The sequence below is a fragment of the Stylophora pistillata genome, chromosome 13, assembly GCF_964205215.1.
Source record: "Stylophora pistillata chromosome 13, jaStyPist1.2, whole genome shotgun sequence".
In the NCBI taxonomy this organism is placed as follows: domain Eukaryota; kingdom Metazoa; phylum Cnidaria; class Anthozoa; order Scleractinia; family Pocilloporidae; genus Stylophora; species Stylophora pistillata.
This window is the reverse complement of record NC_142531.1, coordinates 18,401,113-18,417,893: the sequence shown is the minus strand read 5'-3', so window position 1 is coordinate 18,417,893 and position 16,781 is coordinate 18,401,113. Positions and strand designations below refer to the sequence as shown.

General features: G+C 36.8%; 2 protein-coding genes and 1 long non-coding RNA gene across 3 annotated transcripts; 2 read left to right on the top strand and 1 right to left on the bottom strand.

Moving 5' to 3' along the window:
• Positions 1-15: 15 nt before the first annotated feature.
• LOC111333529 (uncharacterized) lies at positions 16-3,071 on the top strand. Its single transcript, XR_015994978.1, has 2 exons — positions 16-200; positions 976-3,071. It is a non-coding gene; the product is annotated as an uncharacterized LOC111333529 (long non-coding RNA).
• On the bottom strand, positions 1,413-4,655 carry LOC111333528 (LHFPL tetraspan subfamily member 2a protein). The gene is made up of 2 exons (XM_022939117.2): positions 4,253-4,655; positions 1,413-3,364 (listed from the first exon to the last, which is right to left on the bottom strand). The coding sequence occupies exons 1-2, from the start codon at positions 4,653-4,655 to the stop codon at positions 3,141-3,143; spliced, it is 627 nt and encodes a 208-aa protein (XP_022794852.2). The 3' UTR covers positions 1,413-3,140.
• A 1,836-nt stretch (positions 4,656-6,491) lies between these two features.
• On the top strand, positions 6,492-16,572 carry LOC111333519 (A-kinase anchor protein 10, mitochondrial). The gene is made up of 12 exons (XM_088744028.1): positions 6,492-6,706; positions 7,991-8,098; positions 8,687-8,739; positions 9,435-10,305; positions 10,399-10,483; positions 10,925-11,048; positions 11,170-11,312; positions 11,504-11,648; positions 12,284-12,522; positions 12,781-12,866; positions 14,068-14,120; positions 14,756-16,572. Exons 1-12 carry the CDS (start codon positions 6,673-6,675, stop codon positions 14,867-14,869), a joined length of 2,055 nt encoding a protein of 684 aa, XP_088600154.1. The 5' UTR covers positions 6,492-6,672; the 3' UTR covers positions 14,870-16,572.
• Positions 16,573-16,781: the final 209 nt, after the last annotated feature.

The window sequence follows — 16,781 nt, the reverse complement described above, 5'->3', positions numbered from 1 at the left end:
GTTCCCCGCCAAAATTTTCCTACTAATAAAGCACCTCGGCCCTACGGGCATTCGAATCGTTCATTAGCTGTGAGTTCGCTTAGGGACCGAGAAGCCACATTAATCTGGCTTCATTATAATGGTTAACCGCAGAATACCCTGCCATTTCAAGACTACCCAGTTGTAAGGGCCGAAGTGCTTTGATGGGCCTTGCGAACAAGGTAAGTTGTAAAAAGTGAGATCAGTATGCAAATAACTAGAGCCGTGGGTTGCATTTCCTTTAAATTTGCATCGTTCATCGCGCGTTGGCTTAGAGTTCTAAAGAATTAAAGGAAATTTTAACCATTTTTAAGAACATCATTTATCTCAGAGATGATATTTAAAAAAGCGTTACCACTCTGTCTTTCAAATACTCAATTCAGAGACACGAACGTGGAAGCGCTTCCTTCAAATTTCGCGCCAAAAAAAACACAGTCGGCACGCGCGGAGCTACGCGTATACCTTTGTACTAGCTTTTAGACAGAATTTCTTTCTAGGAAGTGGAAGGTCGCCCAGTATGTCTATTTGGGTAAAACTGTAACGTTAAATTCAATATTATTTCCAATTCTTTTGCGCGACCTTGCTCTTTAGGAGAGGGATGAAAGCAGCTGGTCAAAATTGATCAGAGAACGAGGACACCCAGGAACTAGAAAGGGCGAAATTAGTATGGTAAAAAAGTGGTGTTGCCATCGGCATCTGGGTTTATTTTCCCAGGCTGAGTTTCTTGCTCCGGGTTATTGTCATTTTCTTTTTCTTTTCTCACGTTGTGTGGAAATTTTGGCCTCAATTGTTCAAGTTTATTGATATTTTCAATCTGTTTTAATCATTTCCATCTTCAGCCATCTATGTTCTTACTAGCCTCATCAACACTTCTTTTCATGATGTCCTTTTACCTATATTGGCAAACTAATATTCTTTCTGAGTTATCACTCAAAGTACCATGAAAATTTTTCATAGAGTTCCAAGTTTCAAAAAGTCAGTTGAATCACACTCGATGGGTTGCCATTGGTCAGGAAAGAGTCTGGGAGAGAAAATGTCTTCAAGGTCAGAAAAAAGTCAAGGTATTTCACTTGAGTCAGAGAAAAGTTACATCTTTGAAAGAATTTGAGAAAAAATGAAACTTCAAGGAAATATGAAATCCTTCATCTTGTGTTGGCCCTTGATCTTCATTATAACCTGGTAAAGAATAAGGTAAATAATTATTTAAGCATATACCACAGAAAAACCATTGAATACCGTAGTCTATTTTTGTCAATTTACCTAAAAATGGTTGGAAATGAAACTCTTGATAGGCTATTTTTTCTCTTGTTGGTGAAAAGCACTAGCTAACCACTTCCAAGTATTCAGTTAATATTACCTTCATTATCCTTGAAATACAATCATGAGAGCCTGGAGAAATGTATTTTTCATTTATTAGACTTTTGATAATCATACCATTCTAAATATTGCTCTTGATGTGTAAAATTCAATGTACAAAATGTATTTCAATGTATTGAATAAAGCATACTCTACATAATACCATCTGGCAAAACATTATTTTTGTACTGTCTTCAGTACGCAAATTACAGGTATATGATTTGCCATAGTCACTAGATATATGATAAAACTCATATTATCAGCAAAAAAATTTTGTTTCTAAAATTTGTCATACAGTAAACGGTTTGAACCCGGGTGAGTGTAGAAAAAATCCTGAGATGGATTGTTTTTGGTGGGGGTGACTGACATTTTGGCAACCTGTGTGCAGTTTGTCAAAGGACCTCTTACCACCACCAACAACAGTCTGATGATGACTTCTGCACAGGTTGTTGAAACGTCGTGTCACCACCACCAACAACAGGTCCTTCTCAAGACTACACTCACCCAGATCATTGCACTACACTTTCAAAATTTGTCATGCAGGTATACAGAAACTCTGCTGAGTAACATTCTCTAATGAACATCACATTCGCCTAACATGCATCATGTAAAAACATTTCATACAGTATCCAGTACACAAATTACTGGTGCATGACTTGCCATAGTCACTGGATATATGATGACACCTATATGTCATCAGCCAAAAATATTGTTTTTAGAATTTGTCATGCAGGTATACAGAAATTCTGCTGAGTAACATTCTCTTGTGAATACCACATTTGCCTTGCATACATCATGTACAAAGAGAGATAAAAGATACATTTTCCAAAGCAACATATGGAATAGCCCACAAAATCTGGTACTTCTTGCCTGTGTTTCCAACAGCAAATTATTCCTTCTTCATTGACACTTTGCCAAATATTTGATCCTTGATTTGTTTTGATAAATGTCACATTTTATACACTCTTAGAGCTGTAAAATATAGAGATCAGATCTGCATACTTCATGGGAAAATTCACTAGTGCACAATCATTATTTTCAAATTTAACAGAATTAGTCTGGGTCGACAAGATACAAGATCAGGGGTTTCATTAAGGGCCAGGCATCAAGCAAATTGACTGGTTGTGACGATGGCTTTGCCCACCTGATTTGACCATCTGGAGGAAAGTTCATCTTATAAAGAAGTTCAGTTCAAAGAGTTTTGCCTGCCTGTGAAAACCAGTTGCCCTCCTGCAGAAAACATTAATGAAACCCCTGCAAGATGCAAACTTTCTTTACCTGGCGAAGAGTTTCATAGTAAAGAAATTACAGTACCATCAAAAGATGCCTTGTAGAACAAAAACAAAACACAGAAAACTCTGCCACAGGAATGGAAAGATGTAAATAATTTAGGGTCTAACCAAGGCATGACAGCACAAACTGTTTCTGTATTTTCAGGATCAGAGCGCATAATGCTGAGTGTCTCTGGTAGCCAATGAGAACACAGAATTCCTTTGCCTTACCCACTCATGGAGTCAGCCATGTATGCACATTATTAACTATGTTCCAATTATTTCAAAGCTTACTTTATAGTATAATTTTATAGATGAGTTTAATATTAAATTTCTGATCTGAGCTAACTACTCTGACTTTCAGACAATAAAAGTTGGAAAAAAAAAACTATTATAAGTTTTAGTAATATATTTCTGGTCTTGCAACTCATATGTCTTGTCTTTTTTTCCATGAAAGTTCTTCATCAACTTGATAGAAGACCACTGTGAAACTGCTTACACCACCGTTGCCTTTGACTTTGGTCTTACAACTGACAGATGGTATGCAATCATTGGACAGAAAAAAAGCAGTGCTGTGCTTATAATAGCTAACACATAACCCCAGGCAATGTCACAAGTCCCGGATGTAAAAAACCCACTTGAAGTCCCACAGTGCTTCTGAACATAGGTGGATTTTAAACCAAAAGGGTACACCAGAAGACTGACTACCAAAAGAGCCACTACAAAAAAAAAAACAAAATGATGGTATTTCTTTTATTTCTTACCATACATTTTTAAACACTCAGATCTTGGTGAACTATGGGACATTAATTCAAAACATTTTTGGTGCTCACCTGCCTCTCCTTAAAATTCTGATCTACACATAATAAATTTAAATCTCTATCAAGCATAGTCTGCTTTGGATTTGACAAAAAGTAATTTATAACAGGGTACAATTCCAAATCGGTGACAAGCACCTCAATGGTTCAAATACAGAACTAATAATAACAAAACTAGCCTTAATATGTAAAATGCTTCCTCAATGAAAAAAATTAAGCACATGTCAGAACATTTTCCTCCTTAGATGTGGAGGTTACAAAATTGCCAGTTTTCTTTTGGCTTGAACTGTGTAAATTTTTGCTCATAACCTAACTAGTTTCAGCCTTTGGGAGGTGTCTGCTCACCCACATAAGATGGGGACATTGGGGGATATCAGAGACCAGGAAAACCAGTCAAAATTTCAAAAACTGAAATTTCACAAAAGAAATGGTTTGAAACTGAAAAAAAAAAAAAAAGATGGAGAATTATGATCCCCACCGAAGTTAAATGGTGAGGCAAAGTAACAAAGTAAAAAACAGTTGCTATTTTGTTCAAATAAACTGCTTGTTAAAAAATAATAGAAAAACTGAAGCCACAGAGAATATCACAGATAGTGAAACTTGGCTTTTTGAGTGCAATCCAATAACAAGACAATAAAAGCCAAACAAAAGATAAAAAATAATTACAACCAAAAAGAAAAAGATGGTCTGATCATCTGACTGCACCCAAAAAAGTGGTAGTATTCAAGTAATACAGTAAGTTTGACCATAGTCTGTATGAAACAAATTTCATGCAGAACTGGTAATTACCTGCAATGCTCTGCATAACTCCAGCAATGGCAAAGACAGATTTTCCACAAACATATTTCTGGCAGCATGCTACATGTGCAAGGAATAGTGCACCCAATAACAGAACCAGTGCAAATGCATAAGTACTAATGGCACCCTTCCAGTAAATAGAAGGGATTCCAGAGAAAATATCCTCATAAAATGAACAATATTTGGACGATCTCCAAGCATCTATCTCTTGTAAAGTCACAAATTGCTCCTGGAAGCAGAAGCGTAGAAGACCAAATGCTATAAAGGACTCACTGTTGTTTGTTGACAAAGGATCAGGAAGGTGTTCATGCCAAAATGGGGAAAATAATGCCAAAGTACAAGTGAACAGTAGAACTAGGGACAAAACTGTCCACAACACTGAAACTGCTGACATTGCTACCTTTAAGAAAAGAAAACATACAGTCCTAAAAATTAGAACTACAATTGCCATCTGATATTTAGCAATTAAGTAATACTGAACTGTGTAATACTCACAAGGACTAAATTTTCTAAATGTCCACAAAGCGTTTACCTGTTTTATGCTCTCATAATCGTGATGCAAATTGCTATCTTAGCTGGCTTGGGAATGATCACTGTGTACCAAGGGGAGAACAATGTTTTGGTAGATTCTAATAAATTTATCTCCATACATTACACATTAGTGTAAGACATGAATTCTTGTACAGTACCAATCTGTGGATTTCCAAGGACCATATGGTAAACAGGATCTACACTGAAGATTACCGCCATATTATGTAAATTTAGAAGTTAGCGGTCGTACAAGAAGGTTCTGGTGATCCTTTCGAAAGCAAAGGTAACCACGATCGATTGTCTACGAAAGTTTATTCGCGACAGGTGAAGTTGTAATCAATTGATCATGTTCATAACTTTGATGGACCTTGTGCGAACTGCGCATATTGATTAAAAAACAAGAAAAACCAAAAACAGGAAAAGCAGGGGAACAATACCATATCTTCTTCCAAACACAAGCAAACCGACAAAGCGTGAAAAGCAATTTAGAGGCAAGGACCTTCGAGCAAAAACGAAATTGAACTATTTTTTATAGTAATGGGCGTCATTCAAAAGATTGCAATTTTTTACATTTTTTTCACCGAAACTTCATTCATTCGTTAAGATGTAACTTCTACAAAGCCATGTATGAATATGATTTAGCGATTTGATAAATTATTTCACCACATTTTAAAATTGAGGTCACAGGGCTATATGTGGTGAAAATGAGAGATTTCTTAAAGATACCATAAAATTAGTCACCAGAGGTGCTAATGAAAGTTACTCTTCTCAGATGTCATCTAGACACGCTCGATTAATATCAGAAGTCTTTGATGGAACAAACAATCTGAGCGACATAAAGAGCACATTGATTATTACTTTGCGAACATAGAAACAAATTGACAAGTTTAGAGCTAGAATCAGTTGGAAGTGGCTGTTTACTTAAGTAGATTACCCTCGAGTGTCTGGTTGCCATTGGAACGTAACAATCATGAAAACTATAAGCGAACCACATTGCACGCATGAAAGAACGCAACTTAAGAACAACTTAAGCTAAATTTGCCTCTCAAAAAGTTACACATTTAATTAAGTGTCGAGCAACCATAATTTCGTACCGAGAAATCAGCTCTTGAGCGCTTCCCAAACATCTTAATTTAGTGACTGTGTCTGCAAACGACCAAGACAATACACGAAGGCTCTCGCAACACGGCATTAACTATAAAATACTCGAATCGCAACACTTACCAGTTCTAAAAATAAACAAAGCAGCTTAGTCTTACCTCACCTATACAACCTTCAAATTTGAAAACAGATGACAGCCAAGACTTGCAAATTTAGAGAACAACAATCGTTGTCAGCAGTTCCCAGTCACTGATATCCTGTCAATAACAATTTCTGCACAGCAATCTCATTCATTTAAAGCGCGCACAAAACACGTTCATCTCATGTACATACTTTCATCACAAAACAATCAAGATTGATTAGAGCTGAAATGGACGAATTTCCGCACTGAGTAGCGCTAATTTCAGATCAAAGAGGTTCCCGCCACCAGCCCTTTGTTCCGCGACAAAGGAAGTCCTTTTCCCTACCTGTCACTTCTTTCTTATTATTATACCTAACCGCCTCCCCCAGACCTCTGCTATATTATTTTACGTTCCAGTAATGCGTCATTAATACGTCACATCACCTCCATACGCCTGCATTCCGAAGCTGTGGTCAGCTGTTGATCGTGGTGTAATGCAATATTGGAAGTGCTCGGAGTAGACATGTCTGTATCTTCGGGATAGTTACACGGAAATCGTCATTTTTCGGAATGTTTTTTTTCGTGGAGACAGCCTTGTACTCAGCACTGGAGGTCGCATATACTTTTCCAAGGATATAGAAGGTAATTTGTTGCTCGAATGCTGCGATTTTCAAGGAAACCTTCAGCGAAAGGTAAGCATCCACTTCGCGGCTAACGTTCCCTGTTCAAAACGGAAGCCTTTGCCAATGAAATTATATAATTCCTTGCGTTTCAATATTTTCTCACACATGCACGTCTTGCGGTAAATATGATTAGCAGAGGGGCTGTGTGAACTACATTTGCAAAGGAGGTTGTTTACATAGCGTGTACTCAGAGCGTGTTCTGTACATGTTAAGTTGGCAGGGTATGCGCACATGTATGCACGATTAATCAGTGCAGAGGGCTTAGAGTTATTATAACTATTGATCACTGTGGCTTTCTGAACATTCAGATGTTTTCTCAACCTCTACTGATATTTTATTCATCGTTGAAGCATTCGTTCCGTGGAATAAACATCTTTGAGAAGTGTGCACAAATACATTTAATTTATCTGCATTTCATTAGTGTTTTGCGTTATCGCAAAATGCCTTACACATGCTGTATTTTTATATTTTAAGTAAGAATTAATTCTGAGACATTTTGTATATTACTCTTGACGATACTGATATGAAAGTGGACTTCTGATGAATATTCTTAAGGAATGAAAGAAAAAATCATGCAATGTAAAAGTCAACACAACAGAATGAAATTCCAATGAAAATTGTTATTTACCTACGAGTGGGGTAGCAGTCTACATTTTGACCTAGATGTGTTGCTGTCCTCTAAAAAGCTAATTTTTGTTGCTAATATGGAATTTACTTGATTAACAACTGTAGTATCAATTGAATTTTTAGGGTTTGTGATGCTCCATCTAATCAAAGGTGGTGTTCATTCCAAAATCTTATTTCTTAAATCGCTGACAATAATTATGGTGAATTGTTGGTAAATATTATGTGAAACAGGGATAATTGCTTAAAATTTCAAACTGTGCGAGAAGCCGAATTATGCATGCATTTTCATTGGTTGTTAAGCATGATCTGTTGAAAGACAGATGCATTGATGAGGTTTTCATTAACATTTTGCTTTTTAATGATATAAAACAATTAGGTTATATGTTACGGAGGGTTTTGTTTAGAAAGAGATTACAGAAGATGTCATTTGTGGTAAGAACATAAGAAGCACTCGATTATGCCTCTCTTACCTCTTTTTTGTTCTAACTTCAATTTGACATCATTTGCTGAAGAGATGCATGGCAATATTGAATCTTGAAGCACTTGTTTAAATGCTCTTTTTGATGGTTATTTCAGAGGTGTGAGTAAGGGCTATCCAGGTTATTTTAAGACTACTTTTTGTGGGGAGGTTAAGTTTTATGGATAATCTTTTTGTTACTTTTCCAGATAAGCAGGCAAAAGGGAAGAACTCTAAACCTGGAAAAAATAAAGGAAAAAATAAGCAGCCAGTTACGCCAGTTGAAACCAGAGATGGAAGAAATAACTTGATTGGGAGTGAGTGTTAGCAACTGTAGCAGAGAAAAATAGTTACTTACAGTAGTTTAGTTGTTCTTATCTCCCTTTAACCTACCCTTTTTTATTGAACACAGCTCAGTAATTTAACTCTATACACAAAACCTTTAAATTGTGCTTCCTCAGCAATTGCTCCACCAATTATCTTAAAAAAAGAATCTTATGGTGCTACACCTCAACTTAAGCACAACGTTTAGGTGCAGTGTCGAGTTCCAAATGGAAACTTTAATAATCTGCCATCTAGTTTTCCATTCTCAGACCATGCAAATCTTCGTGATTTCAGTGTATTGTTTTGCAGAGGATGACAAAAAAAAAAGTACAAAGTTTGAAATTGCATGTGCTGAGCTATTTTTCTACCCATTAGATCTTTTGTTTTGCCATGTCCTCACAGCAGCTGCTGTTGGGGTTTGGTTAAGGTCCCTAATATTCAAAGTGGGGGCATCCAAAGTCAAACTGCTAGCATTTTGTGGTGGTATTTGTTTAATTTAACAATTGGCCCAGGTTTTCATTCAGCATATACTATGAAAATAATTCGTTGACTACATTGTTTTTACTTTGTGCTCTCTGTAGTTCAAGAATGCAGAAAGTTGCTAGCAAGTGTCTCAAAGAAGAAGTCTGCAAAGGTATTACTGGAATATATTTTGCTACTGTATTTGGTTTTACTTTGACATATTGGAAGTTTTTGTGCACACAGAGGTTGGAGCAGGGGGATCTCCCTCCTTAAAACAACTTTTTTTTGGGGGAGGGAGGGGTACAGCCTTGATAGGTTTTTTTTGTGTGGAAATCATCACAGGTTGGATTAAATTGGCCTAGCAAAAATTTTTGACTCTTTTTAAAAAAAATGAATTCACTTGGTAAAGAATATCTTTGCACAGCATGTCCTTAAGGTTATTCCTCAGTATTGCACTGCAGTGCCTATCCTGTACTGTGCATAAAAATCACCTGGCTTCCAGTTACTCCAAAAGGTATTGTGAACCGGTGAAATGACATGGGTGAGTAGTGCCAGTACAGGCATAAATGGGGTAAGTTTGGCCCATATCTCTTAAACAAGTATGGTGACCCATCTTTTTTATTGTATCTTTTGAAACACACATAATTGGTAAGGAACATTTAAAGAAAGTTTAAAAAAATTGCTTGATAACTTTTTTTTTCCAAAGAATCACGTTGAACAAAAACAAAATACATCCCAAAATTTTTGAAGAGATTGCTTTGTGCTTCTGAATTACATAAAGGATAATTTGGGAAATTTAATAAGGGGTATGCACTAATGCCGTATAACTGATGTGTACTACTGAATATTACAATTTTTTAATTCCAGTGTGTGGCAACATTTCGAAGAAGGTCACAGTTGTCCAAGACTCTGGTGGAAGTGCTCATGGATGACAGTGTTTTACCCTATTTTATGGAATACATGCAAAAGCAAAGTGCTACAAATTTGTTAAACTTCTGGCTTACTGTGGAAACATTCAGATTATCAACTATAAATCGCTTGAGAATTAATTCACGGTTAAAGTCTCCAAAAGTGGAAAATGCCAATGCTGTTGGAGATACAAGTGACAGCACATCAGACTCTTCCCATTTATATACTCTACAAAATTCAGTAGAGGGTGCTTGCTCTTCAAATAAGACAACAGATCAGTTGTGCTCTGTGGACAATGATGAGTTTGGTGACTTCACTGGTTGTAAGCCAGAACCATTCTCAGCTGTTCACTCCATTTCAAAGGATACTGGTGATACTTTGTTGTTTTGCAAAAATTGTGGACATTTGATCAACCTTTCCTCATCAAAGAAGGATGTATGTAATCACTGTGGACACACAATTGGTTACAAACAAACCAGCAATAATGCCGTCAGTTGTAATGTTCCCTCTGGTTATAACGAGAGACAGACAAGTGCTGATAATAGTTTGGAAAATGGTATCAATCAACCAGATTGTTATAATCAGTCATTGGTCAACAATCAGTGTTCTGGTGATTACGAAAGAAGTGACACAAAAATGAAAGTGGGAGTGCGGTCATCTAAAGTAACGTTTGATTTAAGACCAGACTTTGAGGATGGAGAACATAGTTTTCATCGGAGAAGGACACGGAGCATTGTCATAGATGCTATTACTATTTATAGCAAATACATTTCACTCGAAGCATCAAATCCATTAGGGCTGGAGGAGTCAATTCGAAGACAGATTGAAAGTGAGTTGTGTGACTGTTATTTTCAATCTGATTTTTAAATAGGATTTATAATTCCTGAAAAGGTTGTAAGTCTATTTTATCGCACACAAACAGTTAATATCTGCAGTGAAGATGGAAAGATTTCTTCAGATTCCTTTCAACCAGCTCAGAAGTTTGCATTTGATGTTATGGAAAAAATGTAAGTTATTGTTTTTGTTGTCCTTCATACAACCATGTTTTATCACAATATAATTTGGATATATCAACAAAGTTGAAATGGTAAATTGGCCGTCGTAATGATTACCATTTCAACTTTGTTGATATATCCAAATTATTTCATTACCCCACTGATGCAGCCCCTAACAGTTTCTTTAGAAACTATCAGCCTTTATTCATTTATCCCAATATAGCTGATATTGCTTAAGAAGTAATATTGTGGTATTTTAAGGCCTAATTGGAAGTATTTAGGATTGTGATTTGGGCTTGGCGTGCAAATATTTCTGTAGCATTGCTTTCATTGTTTCAATTTTACCATTTAGTAGAAGATGATATAAAGAAGTATGCATCATCTCATTTTTTCTTTCACTGTCTAAAGTATTGGGATATTAATTGTGATCTTGTTGGCTTTTTTTTTTTGTAGGTACTTCCCTGCTTTTCTTGCAAGTCCTTTTTATTGCAAGCATCAAATTGATGTCTTGACAGGTGGAAAAGTGTTTCTTTCAGACATTTTGTACAATCAAAATGCCATGTTTTACTTTATGGAGGTCAGTGCTCTTTGTAAAGTTGTTGTGATGTGATTTGGGTTGTCAATAAATTTGAAGGAAGAAGGCCAAAAAAGAAAAAGTAGGCGATCAAGTTATCCTATATGCCTTGTTTCCTTTTCAGTACCTAGAACAGGAAGGAACTCAACACATGCTGGAGTTCTGGTTAACAGCAGATAATTTTCAGTCTCACTTAGAATCGCAAATCCAAATCAACCAGTACAATGCACAGCATGCTCTTAGTGATGCTATGGTCATATATGACAAGTAAGTGTACATACTGCTATATCCTTCTTCTCCATTTACTCCAGTTTCACACAGTTTAACAGTTGCTAGTGGTTACATATGCACCCGTGCCAGGACTTATTTTCTCTCATTTACAGTAGATCACCCATGTTTTTTGTCTTTTGTGACATTTCACAATGCTAAATTTATGATGCATTTGTAAACCACTGAAGGTATTTTTCCATGCAAGCGACTGTACCTCTTGGTTTTGATGATGTCACAAGAATTGAAACAGAGAACAATATTTGTCGCGAAGGTGGCCCTCTACCAGAATGCTTTACAAATCCAATGGAACATGTCCTTTGCCTTCTTGAAGAGGTACTCTATTCAATCATATTATATAGAAGAAATTAGTGAGAATTTGTCAAAATTTCATTCCTTATTGGAAAAGAGAAATGTAGTGTTGATTAGCCACAACTCATTATCTCATTATCCCCACAAAGGGCTAACGCTCGAAACGTCAGCTTTTGTAATCGTTACGGTGGCCAATTTATCATTTCAACTTTGTTGATATATCCAAATTATTTCATTATCCCATGGGTTTGTCAGAATAGCTTTGTCATTCTTTTTCCATCTTGAAATATTTTTATCCTAGATTTTGAAAGTTTTTTGTTTGCAAATATTTATCATATTAATCTTCTCCATCCATAACCATCTTTGTTCCATTTTGATTACCTCTTACCTCTTCCATTTTGATTACCTCTTAATTACCATTTTGATTACCATCTTAATTACCTCTAGAAACCCAGAAAACAAGGTCTTCAAGGTTTAATTCCTTTTAAAGGGATTTATTAGTGATTTTGCTTCTGAATATGTTCCATTTATTATACAAAAGGTTGCTACATAGATTATGATTCAATTTTTCACACTTTTTAAGTCAAAAATTGTTTCATTGTTTAATGTGTTATTCCTGTAGATGTATGTTTAACATTATATGTTGGGTTGAATTTCAGGTCTTTTTCCCAAGTTTCCTTAAAAGTCCCATCTACTACAAGTATCTCACGGAGCTGCTAAATTCTGTTAGTGAGAGTCAATCTTCCCGGACCCTTTCTGCCTCTGTTGGCAGTGAAGATGATGTTAGGAGACCTGGTACCCACACAGATGAAAATAGTCATTTAGTGAAGGCAACATTTGGCTCAGACCCTGATCTTACAGAAGACCCAGATGCTCTTTGGCAAAGACCCTATGCTGGGTAGGTCCCTGGAAAAAGTCTGTTTGTCATTTTTGACTTAAATTCCGCTCTGGTTGGGGCTTTTTCCTCTGATAAGTTTTTAGTTGTGAAAAACAGCATCTATTGTATGTATCTAGGGGAAAAAAAAAAAAAAAAAACTTCAGCTAGAGTTAAATTGCCCACTGCAAGCTGCATAATTTCTATCCAAAAATGGCTTATCACTAAACTTGCCTTGTAAAAAGGTTATTAAAGTGTAGCAATTCTATATTTTGTTTCCAGACTATCACTTGGCAAAGTGAATGAGTTTGGAATTTTTGAACCGGTCTTTGAGCCTGAACCAGACAGTGGTAATGGAACCTCAACAGGTGAGAGCATCCTTGACTTAAATTAACAAATGGTAAACACCACAGCGTACATTATTGAGTTATGGATGCACGCGGGAGGTTGATAAGCACGAAAGAAGCGTAAGAGTCGCTCGAGGCGATAGCCGAGAGCGACTCTAGCTTCTTGAGTGCTTAGCAAACCTCCCAAGTGCATCCATAACTCAATAATGTACGCTGTGGTGTTTACCATTTGTTTTATAACATAACATTGATACATTGTAGCTAAAGAGTTCCCTTTTATTTAACATATTTTACGTGACCAGAAAAAACAAACGCGCGCGGAAAAATAGTCTTTCCATTTGCTCACGTCAGCAGCGTACACCCACGGGCAAATGGTGGACCCTAAATTGACCAATCAGAGCGCCCTCTTTACTTTGGTTATGTTATAATCAAAATTATAAGTCTACAAAATTACAGTTAAACCTCTGCTAACCTCTTCACGGTTGCAAAGCCTTTAGACACCTATTCCTTCTTCCAAGGTGGAATTGTCTGTCCACGTTTGACTGCAACTTCTTGGAAACAAATGAAACAAAAAAACAGTTTAAACTACACCATGCATCCTATCTACCAAACAGAATAGCAGAACCCTTCAAACCCTAAGAGTGACCAACAGCTAATTTCTCTTTACCTTAATACTCCTGAATCATTCATTAAGATCATGAGTACCAAGGAAATGATTAACAAACCAAGAAGCTTTCATTGGGAAACGAATTCTCCCGGTCAGTACCAAAGGAAATGTATAGGAAAGGGTTTGGAGAATATGGATACTGATGTTAGGGTTTAAAGTGTTACTGGGTGCCTGAGTGACTGGCTTCTTGGTTGTATGCCAAATACAGGGTTCGTATGGGTCCTGAAAACCTGGAAAGTCCTGGGATTTTATTTTGACATTTTCCAGGACTGAAAAGTCCTGGAAAAAGACTACATGTCCTGGAAAGTCCTGGAAATCTGCTTAAATGAAGCAGTAAAGTTTTCAGAATCGACGTTGTAATAAATGTTTGTAGACCGTAAGGAGAATTAATTTTGAAATCTTGGGAATGAAAGGTTTTGAGGTGAAATTTGGAGTCCTGGAAAAATCATTTAAAGTCTTGGAAAAGTCCTTGAAATCTGTTCTGGAAAAAAGGGACGAACCCTGCAAATATTTTGATCGATTTGTTTATTGATTGATTGATTGATGTTTTTAAAGCTTCCAAGCTAGGAAAGGCCTTGAGAAAGTTGGTATCTGGAGGAGAGGACAAGGTAAAAGTCATTTCATAACATCTCATTACATTTGGGGTAATGCAAATCAAGCACTTAGGTAGCACGGAAAGCCGTAAAAATCTTGAACAAAAGCTCATCTTTCAAACTGGCAGTCTAAATCCCACAGGGATCAACGAACGCTTTTCATTCCACTAATTTATTCGTGTTTTTCTCGTTGCCATGTTCCCACCAATAACGTAGCTCCATTTTCTGCCTTTAAAAGCACACACAACCCACAATTCCTCTACTCGCTCCGACGAAGGGCTAACGCTCGAAACGTCAGCTTTTGTAAACGTTAGGGTGGCCAATTTACCACTTCAACTGATATATCCAAAGTATATTTGGTAGTATTCGCTGATGCATAAAGGGGGTACGTTTCTCAAGAAACTGTGGTGCTGCGTCGGTGGGGGGGTGGGGGTGGGGGTATTTCAAGTTAATTTGGTTTTATCAACTGAGTTGATAATGAGAATTGACTACCGTAAAGAGTCTCTAAAGGTGATGTTTGGAGTGTTAGCCCTTCGTCAGAGCGTTGGCCAATTTACATTTTATTTTATCAACTCAGTTGATAAAACCAAATTAGCAGATGCAGTCTACTTTTTACGAGTTTTATAATTAGTTTTCCTTTTCTCTTTCAGGCTAAAGATGAAATGGCATGGAAAATTGCTAAAATGATCATTGAAGACGTAAAGAATGAGCAAACAGGAATTACTTCAGCAGGCCTATGGACAGAGGATGATGATATGGCTTGAATCTTCAAGGAACAGTTCAAAACCACGTTTGTGGGTAAACTGTAGGGCATAACCTTCATAATTTTCTCTTTTTCCTGGAAATACAGCTCTTTTCAATGAGATGTCATAAAACCAAAGCCATAGAAATCGTGGAAGCTAATCGGAACAGCGGTTAATATCTTACAAGCCTAAGTCATTACATGTTACCATCTTCAAGAACGAGAAAAGGCGGGAAAGGGCTGGAAAATGCGAATGATCGAGCCTCGTTTCTAATTGGCTGGCAAACCAATTAGCTAGACCTATCAGAGGGCCCATAAACCAAATCCTAGTTTGCTAATCAAGATTATCTTCCTCGCTAAATCGGAAAATTGTTCGAACTAATGCAGAGACACAGTACAACTAACAACGTTGGGTATGAACTAACAATGTTGGGCACGAGGTTTTTAAGTAGCAGGTTTGAATAACGAAACGAAGATCTTTGCATGGTTTTATGTTTATAACTTGATAGAAACTTTTCGCTCGTTTTGACTTTTTCCTTTAATTCATATTGAGTTGCACGTTTTATGATATTAAGACTCTCACTTTCAATGAGTAACTGTAAAAGAATTATCAGATTATGTAACCCGAATTTTTAGAACTTAAGTCATCATGCTCCTTGCGACTGAAGGCCGGGTTGTGTGTGGAGGATTGATCTTTAAGTCTGCGCAAATGAATCATTGCAAGTCGGGTTTAACTCTGCGCAAATGAATCATTGCAAGTCGAGTTTAACGCGGCGCAAATGAATTTTTTCAAGTTGGGTTTCTACTGGAGAAAACCACTGCTGGGTCCCTCAAACCGGGTTTAACTTCGGAAGAAAATGATAGCTTGGTTCAGTTCCAAAAAATTGAGCAAAATGGCAGGAGCTACTTCTGTAAAGGATAGAAACAGGAAAATAAACGCGTGAGCGCATGGAACTCTGGGAATGAAGCCGATTCCCAGAGTTCTGCTGGGCTCGATTGTTTGAAGGGTGGAGAACTCAATCCAAGGGATAAATCGCAATCCAGCGGATAGATGTTAAAGAAACGTACTGTACTATCCGCCAATGGATAGAAATTTATCCAGTGCATAGCGTCCACCCTACGAACATCCGGGGCCTGCTCTTTTTTTTACCAATGATTTTTTTGACTCGCTCGACGGACTTCGCTGAAAAGCAAGGGATGCTCGTAGTCTAATAAACGCGTTGGTCTACCAGAATGAGCCATCTAGGTTAAGATATTAAAAGGTAGCAAAGTTTTCCGGCAGTTTATCTTATTTACAGATAGACACATACAATTATTACGAGAAAGTAGTATTTTTAACATCTTGTTCAATTAATGTATAGAGTTTAAAATTTTCAAGAACATAAACGAATTAACAATGCTTGTAAGTTCTAACAAGGAAGCGCACTCTCTCTCTCTCTCTCTCTACAGTAATACATTGAATGTGCATAGGTATCTTTTTTGTTATTGACCTTATAATTTTGGATGGCAGTGAAAAATAGTTTTTTCGACATTCAGGATCGAGATTTTAGGAAAACTTATCTCTGCCCCATATAATCTGAATTTCTCAAAATAGAAAGACAGATTTGTACTAAGTTAGCATGGATAACTTAAAACGGTTGTTTGAATTTTATTGATAATAATAGAGTTATAGTTGTTATAAAAACAGAAAGATTAACTCAAATTACATAAAGGAAGATATTCTTCGTTCCTCGTACTGTTTATTCCCAGTGAATAAAGGCTGATAGTTTCTAAAGAAACTGTTTGGGGCTGCGTCGGTGGGGGTAACGAAATAATTTGGATATATCAACAAAGTTGAAATGGTAAATTGGCCACCGTAACGATTTCAAAAGCTGACGTTTCGAGCGTTAGCCCTTCGTCGGAGCGAATAGAGGAATTGTGGGTTGTGTGTGCTT

What these genes read in the sequence shown, in the direction of transcription:
- LOC111333528 (XM_022939117.2), bottom strand. Translation starts at nt 4,655, where the DNA reads ATGTCAGCAGTTTCAGTGTTGTGGACAGTTTTGTCCCTAGTTCTACTG. An exon ending in AGTTATGCAGAGCATTGCAG is followed by an intron (nt 3,365 to 4,252) that starts GTAATTACCAGT and finishes TTTTTTTTGTAG; the next exon opens with TGGCTCTTTTGGTAGTCAGT.
- LOC111333519 (XM_088744028.1), top strand. Translation starts at nt 6,673, where the DNA reads ATGCTGCGATTTTCAAGGAAACCTTCAGCGAAAG. An exon ending in AAGAAATAACTTGATTGGGA is followed by an intron (nt 8,099 to 8,686) that starts GTGAGTGTTAGC and finishes TGCTCTCTGTAG; the next exon opens with TTCAAGAATGCAGAAAGTTG. An exon ending in TCCTTTGCCTTCTTGAAGAG is followed by an intron (nt 11,649 to 12,283) that starts GTACTCTATTCA and finishes GTTGAATTTCAG; the next exon opens with GTCTTTTTCCCAAGTTTCCT.